General features: G+C 48.5%; 1 protein-coding gene and 1 long non-coding RNA gene across 3 annotated transcripts; one reads left to right on the top strand and one right to left on the bottom strand.

Annotated features, from left to right (window-relative positions):
- Positions 1–1,649: 1,649 nt before the first annotated feature.
- LOC145550906 (uncharacterized) lies at positions 1,650–3,986 on the bottom strand. The gene is made up of 2 exons (XR_014086734.1): positions 3,887–3,986; positions 1,650–3,440 (listed from the first exon to the last, which is right to left on the bottom strand). It is a non-coding gene; the product is annotated as an uncharacterized LOC145550906 (long non-coding RNA).
- Positions 3,962–13,311, top strand: LOC103460840 (actin-related protein 3). 2 transcript variants are annotated; one of them, XM_081604822.1, is made up of 12 exons: positions 3,962–4,137; positions 8,090–8,145; positions 8,434–8,558; positions 9,009–9,119; positions 9,198–9,293; positions 9,378–9,485; positions 10,174–10,317; positions 10,420–10,686; positions 10,757–10,849; positions 10,925–11,050; positions 11,148–11,231; positions 12,745–13,311. In XM_081604822.1, exons 1-12 carry the CDS (start codon positions 4,094–4,096, stop codon positions 12,838–12,840), a joined length of 1,350 nt encoding a protein of 449 aa, XP_081460948.1. In that variant the 5' UTR covers positions 3,962–4,093; the 3' UTR covers positions 12,841–13,311. The 2 variants fall into 2 exon arrangements, with proteins under 2 accessions (XP_081460948.1, XP_081460949.1); XM_081604823.1 differs by having other exon boundaries at positions 3,963–4,137; positions 10,513–10,686.
- The last annotated feature ends 3,894 nt before the right edge of the window (positions 13,312–17,205 follow it).

Raw genomic sequence — 17,205 nt, 5'->3', positions numbered from 1 at the left:
TCCCCGTCCAGGTGTGTGTTGGCCCATGGGGCTGGGATCAGGTGTGTGTTGGCCCATGGGGCTGGGATCAGGTGTGTGTTGGCCCACAGGGCTGGGATCAGGTGTGTGTTGGCCCACAGGGCTGAGATCAGGTGTGTGTTGGCCCACAGGGCTGAGATCAGGTGTGTGTTGGCCCACGGGGCTGAGATCAGGTGTGTGTTGGCCCACGGGGCTGAGATCAGGTGTGTGTTGGCCCACGGGGCTGGGATCAGGTGTGTGTTGGCCCACGGGGCTGAGATCAGGGGCTGAGATCAGGTGTGTGTTGGCCCACGGGGCTGAGATCAGGTGTGTGTTGGCCCACGGGGCTGAGATCAGGTGTGTGTTGGCCCACAGGGCTGGGATCAGGTGTGTGTTGGCCCACAGGGCTGGGATCAGGTGTGTGTTGGCCCACAGGGCTGGGATCAGGTGTGTGTTGGCCCACGGGGCTGAGATCAGGTGTGTGTTGGCCCACGGGGCTGAGATCAGGGGCTGAGATCAGGTGTGTGTTGGCCCACGGGGCTGAGATCAGGGGCTGAGATCAGGTGTGTTGGCCCACGGGGCTGAGATCAGGTGTGTGTTGGCCCACGGGGCTGAGATCAGGGGCTGAGATCAGGTGTGTGTTGGCCCACGGGGCTGAGATCAGGGGCTGAGATCAGGTGTGTGTTGGCCCACGGGGCTGAGATCAGGGGCTGAGATCAGGTGTGTGTTGGCCCACGGGGCTGAGATCAGGGGCTGAGATCAGGTGTGTGTTGGCCCACGGGGCTGAGATCAGGGGCTGAGATCAGGTGTGTGTTGGCCCACGGGGCTGAGATCAGGGGCTGAGATCAGGTGTGTGTTGGCCCACGGGGCTGAGATCAGGTGTGTGTTGGCCCACGGGGCTGAGATCAGGGGCTGAGATCAGGTGTGTTGGCCCACGGGGCTGGGATCAGGTGTGTGTTGGCCCACGGGGCTGGGATCAGGTGTGTGTTGGCCCACGGGGCTGAGATCAGGTGTGTGTTGGCCCACGGGGCTGAGATCAGGTGTGTGTTGGCCCACGGGGCTGAGATCAGGTGTGTTTGTTGTTTTTGTTGTAAAGACAAAACTCTTTTAATTTGATTATACTAAGCCAGTGTCTGTGGTGTTTGGGCCACATTTCATGGTTTCATCTGATGATTGCTCTACCTGGCCTGCGGTTGGTCGACGCTGCAGGTAGATGTTGTTTATTTTTAACTGGATTGAATTGCATGTTTTTTATTTCAAGGATTTAATAGGCGTTTGGTAATTTTGTTAAATTTATTTTCAGTTGTCGCTGCACCCTGCTGTTCTTTGAGTTTGCTTTTCTTTTTCCATTGTTTTTCATTTATTTTGTTTATCTGTTGTTTTTGCAAATACACATCCTCTTATTTTGTAATAATAAATATTGTGGCCGTAACATTAACAACACTTTACAGTAGAAACAGCCGAGCACACACTCTCCTTTACAGCATCTTCAGTGCAGAACCAACAGAAGGAGATGAAAGCCAAATGAACAACAGGCGATTATTAGAAAACTAAATAAGCATAAAGAGTAATAAACAGCTGGGATGATCATTTAATCATTAAATGGATAAATAAACCAAACAGGACAAACAAACAGCACAGCAGCATCTTAGTCTGTTGAACAGAAGTTTATTGTTTTAGGTAACATAGAAGCTCAGGATAATTTTTAGAAATTCACATTTGTGTAGGTAATATTTAACTATAAATTCCAATTTTGTGTCCAAAAGAAAAATATTGTTGTAAGTTAAAGTTGGAATATTTAAAATGTTGGTTAGCAACCAATTATGAAGATCCTTCCAAAATGTAGATGCAAGAAAAGAATAAATGTTGCCAAGTTTCTACATCAGATGGACAAAAGCTGCAATCTTTTCCCTCAGACTGAAGCACAAACTGTTTCCTGCAGAAAAACACGAAAAGAAAACTGGCTTTTCGTTTCGTCTTTAAGACCCTGGAGTTGGAGAAATGAAAGATAAATTGGCTTTCAGAGAAAACAGCAGCTGGAAACTTCGCAGCAACAAGAAACAAATCTGAGCAAATTAAAAATCACGAAGAGAGAAAAAGATTTCTTACGTTGTAAACTAACCATGAGGAAGAGCTTCCTATTGGCTGATGAGACCGTCTCCTGCTTTCCTATTGGCTGATGTGACCGTCTCCTGCTTTCCTATTGGCTGATGAGACCGTCTCCTGCTTTCCTATTGGCTGATGAGACCGTCTCCTGCTTTCCTATTGGCTGATGTGACCGTCTCCTGCTTTCCTATTGGCTGATGAGACCGTCTCCTGCTTTCCTATTGGCTGATGAGACCGTCTCCTGCTTTCCTATTGGCTGATGAGACCGTCTCCTGCTTTCCTATTGGCTGATGTGACCGTCTCCTGCTTTCCTATTGGCTGATGAGACCGTCTCCTGCTTTCCTATTGGCTGATGAGACCGTCTCCTGCTTTCCTATTGGCTGATGTGACCGTCTCCTGCTTTCCTATTGGCTGATGTGACCGTCTCCTGCTTTCCTATTGGCTGATGTGACCGTCTCCTGCTTTCCTATTGGCTGATGTGACCGTCTCCTGCTTTCCTATTGGCTGATGTGACCGTCTCCTGCTTTCCTATTGGCTGATGTGACCGTCTCCTGCTTTCCTATTGGCTGATGTGAGGTCACATGGCCGCCTGGCAGCCAGATCTTCGGCTAATTTAACTCCAGCATCTTGACAGATTTTCAACTCTTCATCTTCCCAGAGGCGAAGAACTGGATGATGATGTTTTCTTCTCCATCGGTTCCCCAGGCGGTGCGCCGTGTCCTCCATGTCCTCTGTGTCCATGTCCTCCGTGTCCATGTCCTCCGTCCTCTGCTCCCAGTGCCGCTTCACTTCCTCCTCGTCACGTTGTCCATTTATTTGTAAAGTGTTTGACCTCCATTACCTGTTGACGGTGCAGAGTTTCGGTCAGGTCAGTCTAGAGACCACTAGGCGGTCACGTTCCTGCACTGGGAGGAAGCTGGAGCACCCAGAGAGAACCGTCACCTCCACAGGGAGAACCAATAATTCAATTCAAAAAGTGAAACTCGGTTAATATATAGATTAATTCCATACACACTTAAAGTGCTTATTTATGTTATTCTGATGATTTCGGCTGATAGATAGATAGATAGATAGATAGATAGATAGATAGATAGATAGATAGATAGATAGATAGATAGATAGATAGATAGATAGATAGATAGATAGATGGATAGATGGATCCGCATGTTTCTTATTCAGTAATGTGTTTTTTGTTGTTGTTTTTTTCCCACTAGATCTGCACCATCGGCATGCTGGCGCAGCAGGAGGTGCGCCAGGTGGGTGGAGTTCCTTAATGTTCCAAGTCGGTGGTTCCCAAACTTTTTGTCCTGGTGAAACGTTTGTGCGCGGCTCCATTCCTGCATCAGAAATGTTCAGTTTATCCAGTTTTATCAAAATAAATCCTGGAAAAAAGGCACAATACACCTTCCTTTGTTTCACTTTATTTATTTAACCTGATTTCAGATAAGTTAACAAAAAACCCTTCCAACATATTTGCAAATTAGCATCTTCTATGGTAAGTTTGTTCTGTTAATGAATGAAATGTAGTGACACTAGAGTGTCTTTCTTCACAATAATCAGACAAACTGAGCTGACAGGGAAGAGATGAAGCAAAGGTAAAATGTGAGGAACTAACTGCTTAAGGGCCTTTCTACACCAGACTTATTCAGTTAACTCAAGCATGACTTTACATCCAAACCATAATTCTTCAACATTTAAGGAAACCCAGAAACTATCTGGGTTTGTTTAAAAGCTTAAGAACTTCGTTTTTAGGAACCTCCGGGATTTGAACCAAACAGCGAACCTGAATCGCTTGGGTGACGCCGCCTGCCCTCGGGCCGCTCGAGCTGCCGGCTGGCTGCAGAGGAGCGGACCCCGCTGAGTGACAGCCGCCCCGCCTCCGCCATCTTGCCTCTCCCTGGCTGCCAGAGCCGAGCGCGGAAGAGGAAACGTTGTGTGCGGCTCACAGGGTTCCGCCTGTCCTCCAGCAGAAAGCAGCGCTTCAGCAGAGATGACTGGACGGCTACCGGCCTGTGTGGTGGACTGCGGGACGGGGTGAGCATTTGGAGCCGGGGAACGGAGCGGCGGAGCGGGGCTCCGTCCGGGGCTCCGTCCGGGGGTTCTGTTTACCGAACTTTAACTGACAGCTCTGGTTCTGTACGCTGGTTCTAACCTGGTGAACAAACGGAACCAACCAGAACTGGTTTAGTTGTTACGGGTCGGTTTCCTCCAGGTTCGCGCGGTTGCTGCTCTAATTTCTCACTTAAACCAAACATTATAAATCTGTTCAGCTACGCATGCGCGGTGCAACTTCCTACACAGCCCGCACTTCCTCATTCGGCCTTTTTAGTCCATATATGGTTGTAACTCGGCACCAGAACCCGGTCATTACACCGGGACGGGACAGGACCCGGTATTCTGGTTCTGACAGTGGGTTCATCCTGCTGCTCTGCAGACGGGATGGTTCTGGTTCTGGACATTTGGATCCGAATCTTGTGGAGATACTTCCCTCTGGCTGCAAACCAGTCTGCAGCCAGAAAAAAGGTTCTGGTTCGGTTGGAGCTGATGCAGTACTGTGGGCCGTCCTTGTTCTCCTTAACCTGTTAAGCCCGACGGACCCTCCGAGGGTTCCAGCTGCCACGTGACCTCGACTCGCTCTGTAAACAAAGGCTCCGTGTGCCTTTAAATTTTTTTTTTATTATTATCCGCTAAAAGAGGCTTTAATCTTTCAAAAACTATTCCGCATAAAGGTTTTGCCCAAAATGTTAAGATTTTAGAGCTATTTAAAAACAGCTGATGAGATTTAAAGGTCCTCGGGCGATGACGCAACTGCCCGGAAAACCCCCGATCAGCTGATCATCACGGCCATTTTATGGCTTCACGAGACAGTGGAAAGACTCTCAGAGTATGGCACAAGATGTCGGCTATGCAAAATCATGACGTATTTTTCGGAACCCGATCTAAATGTGTGCGTAATTTATGCGTTCTCGCTGCGCTCTCCGTGGCTCTCCGTGCATAAGCACGTGTGGTACACGGGAGTCTGAGCACGTGGAGTTATCTCGGTTCCGTGAGTTCAGTTTTGATTTTTTATGATAAATCGATCATAGCAGCAGAAACTGGACGATTTAGAGGCTTTTGAAGGCTTTTGAACAACAACGGTTTTCCGATTTGCTACGAGTGGAGCTAAATCTTCTGATAGCTGGTGGGATTCGGAGAGGAGGAAGAGGAAGAGCAGGACACAGCTGACAGACTTGATCTCGGTGTTGTGTAAGTTTCCCCCGCAATTTCACACAAAATATTTGATGTTTTGGTTCTATTTATTTATTTATTTCAGTGATTATATGCTTGTAATAACGGCAGGAAGTAAAACCATGTGGTTATTTGTTTACTTATGTTTTACTAAAATATGTTTATTTTACTAGTAAGGATTTCATGTTTACTTTGGTTCATTACTTTGTAATAAACCTCTAATTCTTCAAATACTTTATTTTTATTTATAGTCGAGTGGAAGCCGAACCATCAAGCTCAGGTGGAGCTGAACCTCCCCCACCTCTCATGATTCTTCACCTTCTTTGAGGTAAGATGTCCATTTTTGGTGGTGATGGTGGTGGTGGATTTTCAAAATTGTTTATTTGCTCTTTTAAATTATTCAAAAAGTATTTTTGACTGTTTTATCTTGTTTCAATAAAAGTTTTCTATTTGGAGTCAAAGAAAGAGCTTTCACATCATCATTATTATACATATTACACTGTGCATAATGGTACATTTGCATATAAATGGGGTAAATGTCATGACCAATGGTTATACTATATGTAGAAAGTGTCATTAGATGGTAATAAGCTATTTAATTTTAACAAACCCCCAGTATTGATGTAAAAAACACATTTGGCACAGTTTGGTGACATTTTGGATAAATGTGCCAAAATGGCCTCTCCGCCTAAGAAATTTCTCACTAATACCATTCTAAAATAAATATGATTCATCTGATTGAGTCCAAATTTGGTATACTTTTACACAACATTTAGATTTAAAAGTCTGTACTACTTTTTTGTGTTACAAATACTATTTGGTAGTGTTTTCAATGTTTATTTCAAGAAAATTTGGCGAGGTTCAAAAAATGCAATATTTTGTATTTTGTCCCTAATTTCAGCAGGGTCAAAGCTACAATGGTGCTGACACCAGAAACATTCTATGACATCTTACCTTTACAGAGGTACCAAAAGTTTCTTATTAATCTATAGGTGTGAGGCTATAAGTGATTTACTTTTGTGTTTTTGTCAGGCGAATTTATTTATACACCTTAGGGTGTAAGGTTAAGGTGGTCCTGGATGGTAGATCTGTTGGGTTTTAAGTTGGTTCTGATCAGTTGGGTTTCTGGATGATTTTCAGTTATTTTTCTGGGCTTTGCATTGTGGATGACTTGCGGTCCAGTCCAGCAGAACCTCATGGGCCAACGGCCTCCTGAGCGTTTGGCCGAACCTGATGTTCAGCCGGTTCTGAAATGTTTCGGTTTGTGCAACAGACGGAGAAAAGGTCCAGAGGCCAAAGAGACGGAACCGTGGAGGAGCGTCTCCTAGGAGACGGACTGACCGGAGCCCGTCCTCCCGTGAGACCCGGTTTCTGCTGAGGAGGTTCTGATGACGTCATCGGCTGCTGCTGTCCACAACATAGACATAAATAAATAGGCGCCTCATGGCCGCTCATGCCTATTGTAGCTGACGAGATTCAGGGCGGCCATCTTGGAGAGGTCGACCGCTCCACTCAGCGTTGTGTTTGACAGGCGCAGTGACGTAACGGCGCATTTAATCGATCATAACTCGCTAAATACTGAACAGATTTTCAACATTTATTTGCTGTAAACATTATTAAAACGGCTATCATAGCTACATTTACAAGAAAGTAATTTTTTAAGTATTTTTGAACTGACATTTGTTCTTCATGGCGAAAACGGAATAGAATCAGAATAGAATATTTAGATATTAATGTTTTGTGTACAAAGCACACAGTCAGTCATCATTTTTAAAATATATTATTTAGTAATACCAATACATATTTATATAAATAAACACAATAAACAACCATAGAGAAACAAAGATGATTAAATAATGATGAACATACATAATATCTTTGTAGGTTTCATGAGTTGAAGCCTCAGATTCATCGTCTCTCTTCTTCCTCACTTCGTGTCTTTATGAAACCTTCAAGCAGGAGCCATCTTACTGCAGACAGAGGGAAATAATTACACATTAATAACAGTCTGGTGACGCCGCAGCAGAGAGGACCTCTGCTTGGTGCCGACCCGGATCAGAACCGCAGCGCGGATTGGGCTCCCCGGCTGCAGCGCTGCATATTTGCGGCGTGTCGCGGCAGGTTGCGGCCGACATGCTGGAACTGTTCTTTGGAATGAGCCGGGTCAGACGGGTCGCAGCAGAACCGGGGAATGTTCTGACGGTTGGAGGCGGCGCTCTGGTGGTGATGAAGGGCACCAGCATCGCGTTGGGTTCTGTTCTGGCCCGGTTCAGGAGCCCTTCCTCGGGTTCCACATGTTTGTCTGTAAACAGGAAGTGCTTTGATCAGGTTATTGGATCACATCCTGTATTGTTGGAGCTGCTGTTTGGACCTGGACGGGTTCTGTTGGGTCAGAACCCAACAGAACCCGTCCGACCACTGGTCATTTGGATGTCCACTGGTCATCCAAATGACCAGTGGACATTTGGACCCAACAGCACGGTGGTGGAGGTGTGGTGATGTGGAGCTTGTGCTAAACACAGCAGATCTTCAACAGAATGGCCTAGTCAAAGTCCAGAACTCAGCTTGACGTAAACGCTGTACTTGGACTGAAGGTTCTCCAGAACTGCTGCCAGGTTCTGATAAAAACTTCCTGCTGTCCAGAACCTGAAGCCTCCTGTTGGAGCCCAACCAGAACCATCAGCAGATTAAAATAACCGGGCCGATCAGAACCTCTGGGTCGGGTTCCTACAGTAACTGGACTGTTTTCTTCTCTCAGCTACACCAAGCTGGGCTACGCAGGAAACACCGAGCCGCAGTTCATCGTTCCCTCATGTGAGTAGACAGGAAGTCCTCCATCTGCGGACAGGAAGTCCTCCATCTGCAGGCAGGAAGTCCTCCATCTGCAGACAGGAAGTCCTCCATCTGCGGACAGGAAGTCCTCCATCTGTAGGCAGGAAGTCCTCCATCTGCAGACAGGAAGTCCTCCATCTGCAGACAGGAAGTCCTCCATCTGCAGACAGGAAGTCCTCCATCTGCAGACAGGAAGTCCTCCATCTGCAGACAGGAAGTCCTCCATCTGCAGACAGGAAGTCCTCCTCCTAACACTTCCTGTATCTTCAGGCATCGCCATCAAGGAGTCGGCGAAGGTGGGCGATCAGGCCCAGCGGAGGATGATGAAGGGAGTGGATGACCTGGACTTCTTCATCGGTGATGAAGCTGTGGACAAACCTACGTACTCCACCAAGGTAGGAGATCAGAGGTCAGAGGTCAGGTTTGAGCAGAACCTCAGAGGGTCAGAGTCAGGGCGCCATTGTGACTCAGCAGGGGACCGTCCGGTTTGCCAAACTACTTTACACTTTACCCAACTGGACCGGTCCAGCTGCTGCTCGACTGGACCGGTTCAGCTGCTGCTCGACTGGACCGGTTCAGCTGCTGCTCGACTGGACCGGTTCAGCTGTCTGCGGCCCATGTGAGTGGTGGTTGTGGTAGACAGGACGGGTTCTGGCGGTCCAAACAGAGCGAGGGTCATCAATTTGGTCAGGGTCTGATCCTCCATCCGGAATTCTGCTGATGCTGTGAGCTAGATCGGTTCTGTTGGACCTCCTGGTCGGACCAGCTGGTCTCTGGGCCAGGAGGTTCTGCTGGGGTCTGGACCGTCCTGTCCTATTGCTGACCTCTGACCTCTCCTGCCCCAGTGGCCGATCCGCCACGGGATCGTGGAGGACTGGGACCTGATGGAGCGCTTCATGGAGCAGGTCATCTTCAAGTACCTGCGGGCCGAGCCGGAGGACCACTACTTCCTGCTGGTGAGTTCTGGACGGTCCACCCGACCCGGCCCGGTTCACGGCCAGCCCGGCGGGTCTGACCCGGTCTCCTGTTTGCAGACGGAACCTCCTCTGAACACGCCAGAGAACCGGGAATACACGGCCGAGATCATGTTCGAGTCCTTCAACGTCCCGGGTCTCTACATCGCCGTGCAGGTCAGAGGTTCTGGTTCTGGTCCGGCTGCTCCTGGTTCTGATGGTTTTGTTTCACGGTTCTGATCCCCTCTCGGTGTCTTGCAGGCGGTTTTGGCGCTGGCAGCCTCCTGGACTTCCAGGCAGGTCGGAGAGCGGACCCTGACCGGAACCGTCATCGACAGCGGAGACGGCGTCACTCATGTCATTCCTGTGGTGAGTCCCCCGTCCCTCCTGTCCCCCATGGGGACACCCTGTCCCCCGACGTTCCTCCTGTCCCCCATGGGGACGCCCTGTCCCCCGACGTTCCTCCTGTCCCCCATGGAGACGCCCTGTCCCCGACGTCCCTCCTGTCCCCCTGGGGACGCCCTGTCCCCGACGTCCCTCCTGTCCCCCATGGAGACGCCCTGTCCCCCATGGGGACGCCCTGTCCCCGACGTCCCTCCTGTCCCCCATGGAGACGCCCTGTCCCCCTGGGGACGCCCTGTTGGACACTGCAGGTGTCTCTGTACGGTGGCCCGGAGGTCCAAACCAGCTGCAGACCCGGAAGCTGCTCCTGGTTCTCCTGTGTGTGGCGGCGTGCTGCCGCCACCTGGTGGTCGCTGTGGCTCATTGCCCAGCTCTGCTTTGCTGATGATTCGGCAGTTTTCTAAACGTTGGACCAGCAGAACCGCTGAGGTGTTCATCAGTTTCTCCAGGTGTTTTACATCTGCTGCCTCTGCTGTCAACACATTTTTATTAAAATTAAAATATTAAAGCTGAATTTATTGGAAACATGAAAACAGTCCAGATGGAAACTTTACAAACTAAATCACTTCAAAAATGAACCTGATGTTTAAGAGCCGATTCCCTGATCATTTGTCCTCATCTGTCCTTTCCGTCCCCTCGTTTCTGTCCGTCCCAGGCTGAAGGCTACGTCATCGGCAGCTGCATCAAGCACATCCCCATCGCAGGCAGAGACATCACCTACTTCACCCAGCAGCTGCTGAGGGACAGGGAGGTGGGCGTCCCCCCGGAGCAGTCCCTGGAGACGGCCAAGGCGGTCAAGGTGAGTCCTCAGCTGGACGGAGATGGACGTTAACCTGAACATCACTGAAGGTTGATGGCATCAAGCTAGAGCAGCGCCTGCTGCTCCTCATGTGGCCACCAGGTGGTGCTGTTGGTCTGTGCCTGGTTTTACCACCAGCAGATGAAGCAGCTTCATCCGGTTCCCTCTGACGTTCCCTCTGACGTTCCCTCTCAGGAGCGGTTCAGCTACGTGTGTCCGGACCTGGTCAAAGAGTTCAGTAAGTACGACTCGGACGGGTCCAAATGGATCAAGCAGTACACCGGGGTCAACGCCGTCAGCAAGAAGGAGTTCACCATCGACGTGGGCTACGAGCGCTTCCTGGGCCCGGAGATCTTCTTCCACCCAGAGGTCAGTCTGGCTGCATTAGGATGACCCGAACCGACTGTCAGAACCTTCTGACCCGCTGTCTCTGTCCCAGTTCGCCAACCCGGACTTCACCCAGCCCATCTCAGAGGTCGTGGACGAGGTCATCCAGAACTGTCCCATCGACGTTCGCCGTCCGCTCTACAAGGTAACCGCGCGTCCCGGCCTGGCCGCCCTGGTCCGGTTCTGCGGGTCCATAACCCAGATGTTCCTCCGTCCTCAGAATGTGGTTCTGTCCGGAGGCTCCACCATGTTCAGGGACTTTGGGCGGCGGCTGCAGAGAGACCTGAAGAGGACGGTGGACGCCCGGCTGAAGCTGAGCGAGGAGCTGAGCGGAGGAAAGCTGAAGGTGGGGAACGGCGCCACAAAGTTCCCACTGTAGAACTTCCCGGTTCTGTTCCCATTAATCAGCCTGGTTCTGTTGCCTGGTTCTGTTCTCTCTGCAGCCCAAACCAATCGACGTTCAGGTCGTCACTCATCACATGCAGAGATACGCCGTGTGGTTCGGAGGATCCATGCTGGCATCGACGGTGAGCATCTGCAGACGCTAACATTAGCGTTAGCTGGTGACTGAATAGCATGATGGCGGCCATTAGCATAGCTAACAACAGTTAGCTCCCGTTAGCTCACAACAATCCCCTCTGTCTTTAAGGACACAACGGATTAGAACAACATCCAGTAGCATCATCACTCAACAGTAGTGCTTTAATCTTTAAGTTGACTTTTCCTTCACTGAGGGGTCGCAGCCGTCCAGGGCAGATGTCCAGTAGATGTCCATGTCCCTTCCTGAGTCCGAGACAAAGTTACACATTTTATAGATCTGACCGCATCAAGGAGGGAATGGTTGTCCGTTACACATCCATCGTTTTCTTCCACCTTGTGACCTGTGACCTTGGCGGGGTCACAGGTCACCTGGACAGGTTGCAGGGCAACAGAGACATGAACACACAGACCAATTAACCTGACAGTCATGGTTCTGGACTGTGGGAGGAAACCGGAGAACCCGGAGAGAACCGACCATGCAGAGGGAGAACATGGAGACTCCATGCAGAAAGACCGGGAATCGAACCCAGGACCTTTTTGCAGTGCTACCAACTGCGCCACTGTGCAGCCCCAGTTGATTTATCAACATCTTTGTTTTCAGTGGATGTAAAACATACCGATTCGAATCCAAGCCATAACGTGACTCACTAATGACGTGTTTCCGCCGTCAGCCGTCCCCCCTGTGACTCTGAGACATGCGCAGTTTGTCTCAGAGCGGGAGAAGACGTCCGGCTAACCGCCGGTAATAAGCCATGAGCATCAGGGAGGGATTTCTCACATGGCGGACAACAGAAAGTATGACAGCGGGACGCAGGAAAGAAAGACATGAGCGGGACAGAGAGGTGATAAAGAAAATATCTAAGCTAACTGGGTTTTATGAAGTCATATTGGACATGGAGCAGAACCACCGTCCCTCTCTGCGTTTTGAGCGTCAGGCGCGTCTGATTTACTTTCAAAGTCTACGTTGCGGCGCGTTGGACTTTGAATGTAAACCAGACGCGCCTGACGCTCAAAACGCGTTTGGTGTGAACGCACCATTAGCCTCCAGCTAGCAGCGGCAGGAGGAACCGTCCTACTGCTGCAGCCGAAGGTCAAAGCGAACAAATGAGCTCGAGTGGGTCATGCCCTGCCCTGACCTGCAGATAAAATCCAGTCCTAAACTAAAAGTTAGCATTAGCTGCTACCGTGGGTGCTAACATTAGCATTAGCTGCTACCGTGGGTGCTAACATTAGCATTAGCTGCTACTGTGAGTGTTAACATTAGCGTTAGCTGCTACTGTGAGTGCTAACATTAGCGTTAGCTGCTACTGTGAGTGCTAACATTAGCGTTAGCTGCTACCATGGGTGCTAACATTAGCGTTAGCTGCTACCATGGGTGCTAACATTAGCGTTAGCTGCTACTGTGAGTGTTAACATTAGCGTTAGCTGCTACTGTGAGTGCTAACATTAGCGTTAGCTGTAACATTTCCTGGTCAGCTGACTTCTTCTTCTGCTCTTCAGCCCGAGTTCTACCAGGTCTGCCACACCAAGAAGGACTACGAGGAGATCGGGCCGAGCATCTGCCGCCATAACCCCGTGTTTGGGGTCATGTCCTAACCTGCTGGACCCGCTGCGTTCTGACAGCGAGGGTCTGAGCGGCGCTGTCAGGCCCGGTTCCAGGATTTCCAGATGAGACCAAACGGATCAGCCGGGAAATTTATCCAGAATTTTTCTTGTTTTTTTTGTATTTTCTTCTGAAATATGGGAGAAGCGTTTGTAAGCCGAGAGTATTCCTGGTTCTTTGGACCTTTGGGAACAATATTTATAATAATCTGGACTTCAGGCTGCGTTCCCCTACAGGTACCACAGATTGTTGAGTTTTTGTCTTTCTGCTCGGTTCTAACCGGTTCCGTTGACCCGCTTAGTCTGTTTTTGCTTCTTAAAGTTTTTATGTTTCAGTCCATGAATTGATGCCAGTATCAGTACCAAGCAGAACCTGCAGCAGCTTTCAGTACATTCAGACGTAAAGTTCTGATCAGTTTGTATTAATGCAACGTTCCAATAAAGCCGACCGGTTCTGTCCAATAAGGTTCTGTCTGGAAATTCTTCATCTCAGGTGTTTCTGGTTATTAATCAGTCGCCTCGTTATTGCACAGCGACGAACCGGACAGAACTCCTGGTTCTGACTGGACCAAAGGACAGGTGATGGACCCCGTCCTGCTGGTTCTGACGGGTCACCAGAGCGGGGATCAGGTCCATTAATCAGCCGATGAGAGGCGGCAGCAGGACGGTTGCCGTAGCGATGGATGTGTCGTTTCTAGATGGATCCGCTGAAAGCTACGCTCTCTGAAACTCTTCATCAGGAGGAAGAGGATGGGCAGCGCCGCTGACGGCGATGAAGAGCGGCTCGGTTTCACATCCATAATTCAGGTTCTGGTTCTGAAAGATGTTCAATAAAGACCAAAAGTATTCACACCCAGCAGATTCTGCCAGGAAGGGAATCGGCCATCTTTCTGGACGAACCTTAAAAAGCAACAAGTGAAAAAACCGGACATTTAAAATTATTTATGCTAACGTGGGTAATTATTTTCACATTCATACATTCATGTGAAAATAATTACACTAAACCAGCATAATAATGTTTTAATATTCATTTATACATTTAATCCTCCTTTTCATGAACTGGCCAGAAATCTGGATTTGATCAAGATTTTTGCCACAGAGGTACGTTAGCTAGCTAACGTTAGCTTTGCTAGCATCACCAGTAAGGGATGCTAGCATCAGTTACGCTCCTTTTCTAAGTGAAGATGAAAGTTAGTTGTATTCTCTGAGGCAAAGCAGGGTTTATTCTGGATGTTTTATTGTACTGGTGATGATTTATAGCTGAACATTCAGCAGCGTCTCCCTGACAACCAGACCTTCTCAGAGTCCGATGAAACGAGGTGGAGAGAAAAGTCGGTTTGGATTCGGGACGTTTTACAGCCGATGGAAACAAGAATGTTGAAAAGTTCAACAATATTCTGGCATTTCCACAATTTAGGTCGGTTGGTTCTGAGGACCAGAGGTCAGAGGTCGATTAGCGTTCACACCTCACCAACCGGACTGGACTTCATGGACAAACGGACCGGAGTCGGATTAAAGCGGACTGAACTGGGCTGGACTGAGCTCAGTCTAACGCCACTGTTTGGTTTCAGGTTTTCCAGGTCTTCCAGGTTTTCCCAGATGTTTTTCTCTGTGAAGGCCTGAGAGGAGCAGCACTGCTGCTGAGAAAGCCTGGTTTCTGCAGCGGTTAGCGTAGCCTCGCTAGCAGCAAAGTCCTCAGATTCTGATACAGTTTATTAGTTTGAAGCTGCATGAATATGATGACCACAGAGGAAATCACACAAAGTCAGAAAATGGTCAATTAATTAATAATTCACAACAAAAGGCATCTGAAACTGGTCTAGTTCAAACCCAGCCCTGTTTTAATCCAGGTTATTCCAGAGTCATGTGTAATTCTTGATGGCTTCGATCTATTTAGATCTTTATGAATTTGAGAGGTGGCTGAAGGTCTCCACAGACTTTGATGTCACTCCTTCGTAATGACCAAGCACAGGGTGGCAGTGGACAGGAATACTTTCTAAAATACAGGAACTGGATTCTGAAATTATCTGGATTTAAATTCATCACAACTTCACTGAAATATTTGTTCAGACTTTAAACATTTTTATCTGTAAAGATCAAAATATTTACTTTTCCCTCCTGATGAGAGAAATTAGCTACAGATAAAATTCCCTTTTTCTCCCATTAAGAACAAACAGGCTCTGTTAGCTTAGCGGCTAAATCGTCGTTCAGGTGAGAAAAGATCAGCAGCTTAATAAAGTAATAAAGTCTCTGATGCCTAAATTAGAGAATGTAAACATCCTGCCCTGCTGCCATCAACGTCTGATTAGCTGTTAGCTTCCCGGTTTCTGGTATTAAAGCCGATTTCTAAACACCGGAAGAAAACGAGGGCTGGAAAAATAATGAACATTTTCATTTAACTTTCTGTCTTTACACTAATGCGAGTTCTGCTATGGTGATGCTTCTGTCATCATGCTAGTGGTGGAGCTAACATCCAAGCTAACTCAGTCACATCTCCATTACTGGAGCATTTATCTGGATAAATGCCCAGTGTTTAAATAATGACCGTAAAATCATGTTCATCATGATGTTGTTAGGATCAGAGTCTTGGTTTGGTTTGCTGGAGCGATGGCGGAGGTTTCTCTGCCGTTAGCATCATGCTAACATGTTTTGCTATCACATTCAGGCCTTTAGCACTGATCCCAGAAACTGACAAGACTTAATGTTTAGGATTTATAGATGAGCAAACATCAAAAAGAACCAGGCAGAAAAAATAATGAAATGTTTGCCAAACTGGTTATAGATATTTCTCCTGCTTTGATTAGCTGTTAGCTTGATGCTAGCGCTCATCTTCAAAGCTTTAAAAACCCAAACATCAGCAGTGTGTGGGTCGTTAATCTGTGAAGGACGTCGAACATCTTCAGCCTGGAAACCAGCAGATAATCTGGAGATAATCTGGAATCTAAAAGCTTCAGCACGTTTCACTGAAGGAAACATGGCTGCCGCCGTTTCTCCAGCTGGTTGGCGACCAACACAGGAAGGGTTCCTACTCAGCTGAAGGTTGTGGCGACACTAGATGGAGACTCAGATTTGTGGAAGTTTTAGTAAATTGCTCAACGACGCCACCCTGGGAATTTCACCTCTAGTTTAAGGCACACAGGTTCAGTCGTTCAGTCATGCAGGGATTAAAACATCTGAGTTTCAAAATGATAAAAAACCAGTTATTAAATTCTTTAAAATGTCTTTAAAACCAGTTTCTTTAAGAATGAAACAAGAAAAATCAAAGAAAAGAAAGTGCAGTAGCTGAGGTTACCGGCCAGAGGGGGCGCTATAGAGCTGGCAAACACCAAACACAGCAAACCAAGAAAACCTTCAACACCAGAGCAGAGAGACCCGAACTCCAGAACCACCGCATGAAGAGGAGGAAGAGGAAGAGGAGGTCACCGTGACCAACACTGTGACCAACACCATGACCAACACCAACACCGTGACCAACACTGTGACCAACACCAACACTGTGACCAACACTGTGACCAACACCGTGACCAACACTGTGACCAACACCGTGACCAACACCGTGACCAACACTGTGACCAACACCAACACCGTGACCAACACTGTGACCAACACCAACACTGTGACCAACACTGTGACCAACACCGTGACCAACACTGTGACCAACACCAACACCGTGACCAACACCGTGACCAACACTGTGACCAACACCGTGACCAACACCGTGACCAACACCAACACTGTGACCAACACCGTGACCAACACCAACACCGTGACCAACACCAACACCGTGACCAACACCAACACCAACACCGTGACCAACACCGTGACCAACACCGTGACCAACACCGTGACCAACACCAACACCGTGACCAACACTGTGACCAACACCGTGACCAACACCAACACCGTGACCAACACTGTGACCAACACTGTGACCAACACCGTGACCAACACCAACACCGTGACCAACACTGTGACCAACACTGTGACCAACACCGTGACCAACACCGTAACCAACACCGTGACCAACACCGTGACCAACACCAACACCGTGACCAACACTGTGACCAACACTGTGACCAACACTGTGACCAACACCAACACCGTGACCAACACCAACACTGTGACCAACACCAACACTGTGACCAACACTGTGACCAACACCAACACCGTGACCAACACCAACACTGTGACCAACACCAACACTGTGACCAACACTGTGACCAACACCAACACCGTGACCAACACCAACACTGTGACCAACACCAACACCGTGACCAACACCAACACCGTGACCAACACCAACACCGTGACCAACACCAACACCGTGACCAACACCGTGACCAACACCAACACCGTGAC

Source organism: Poecilia reticulata, chromosome 2 (assembly GCF_904066995.2).
Source record: "Poecilia reticulata chromosome 2, P_reticulata-male-v2, whole genome shotgun sequence".
Taxonomy (NCBI): domain Eukaryota; kingdom Metazoa; phylum Chordata; class Actinopteri; order Cyprinodontiformes; family Poeciliidae; genus Poecilia; species Poecilia reticulata.
This window is presented reverse-complemented; position numbering and strand designations above follow the sequence as displayed.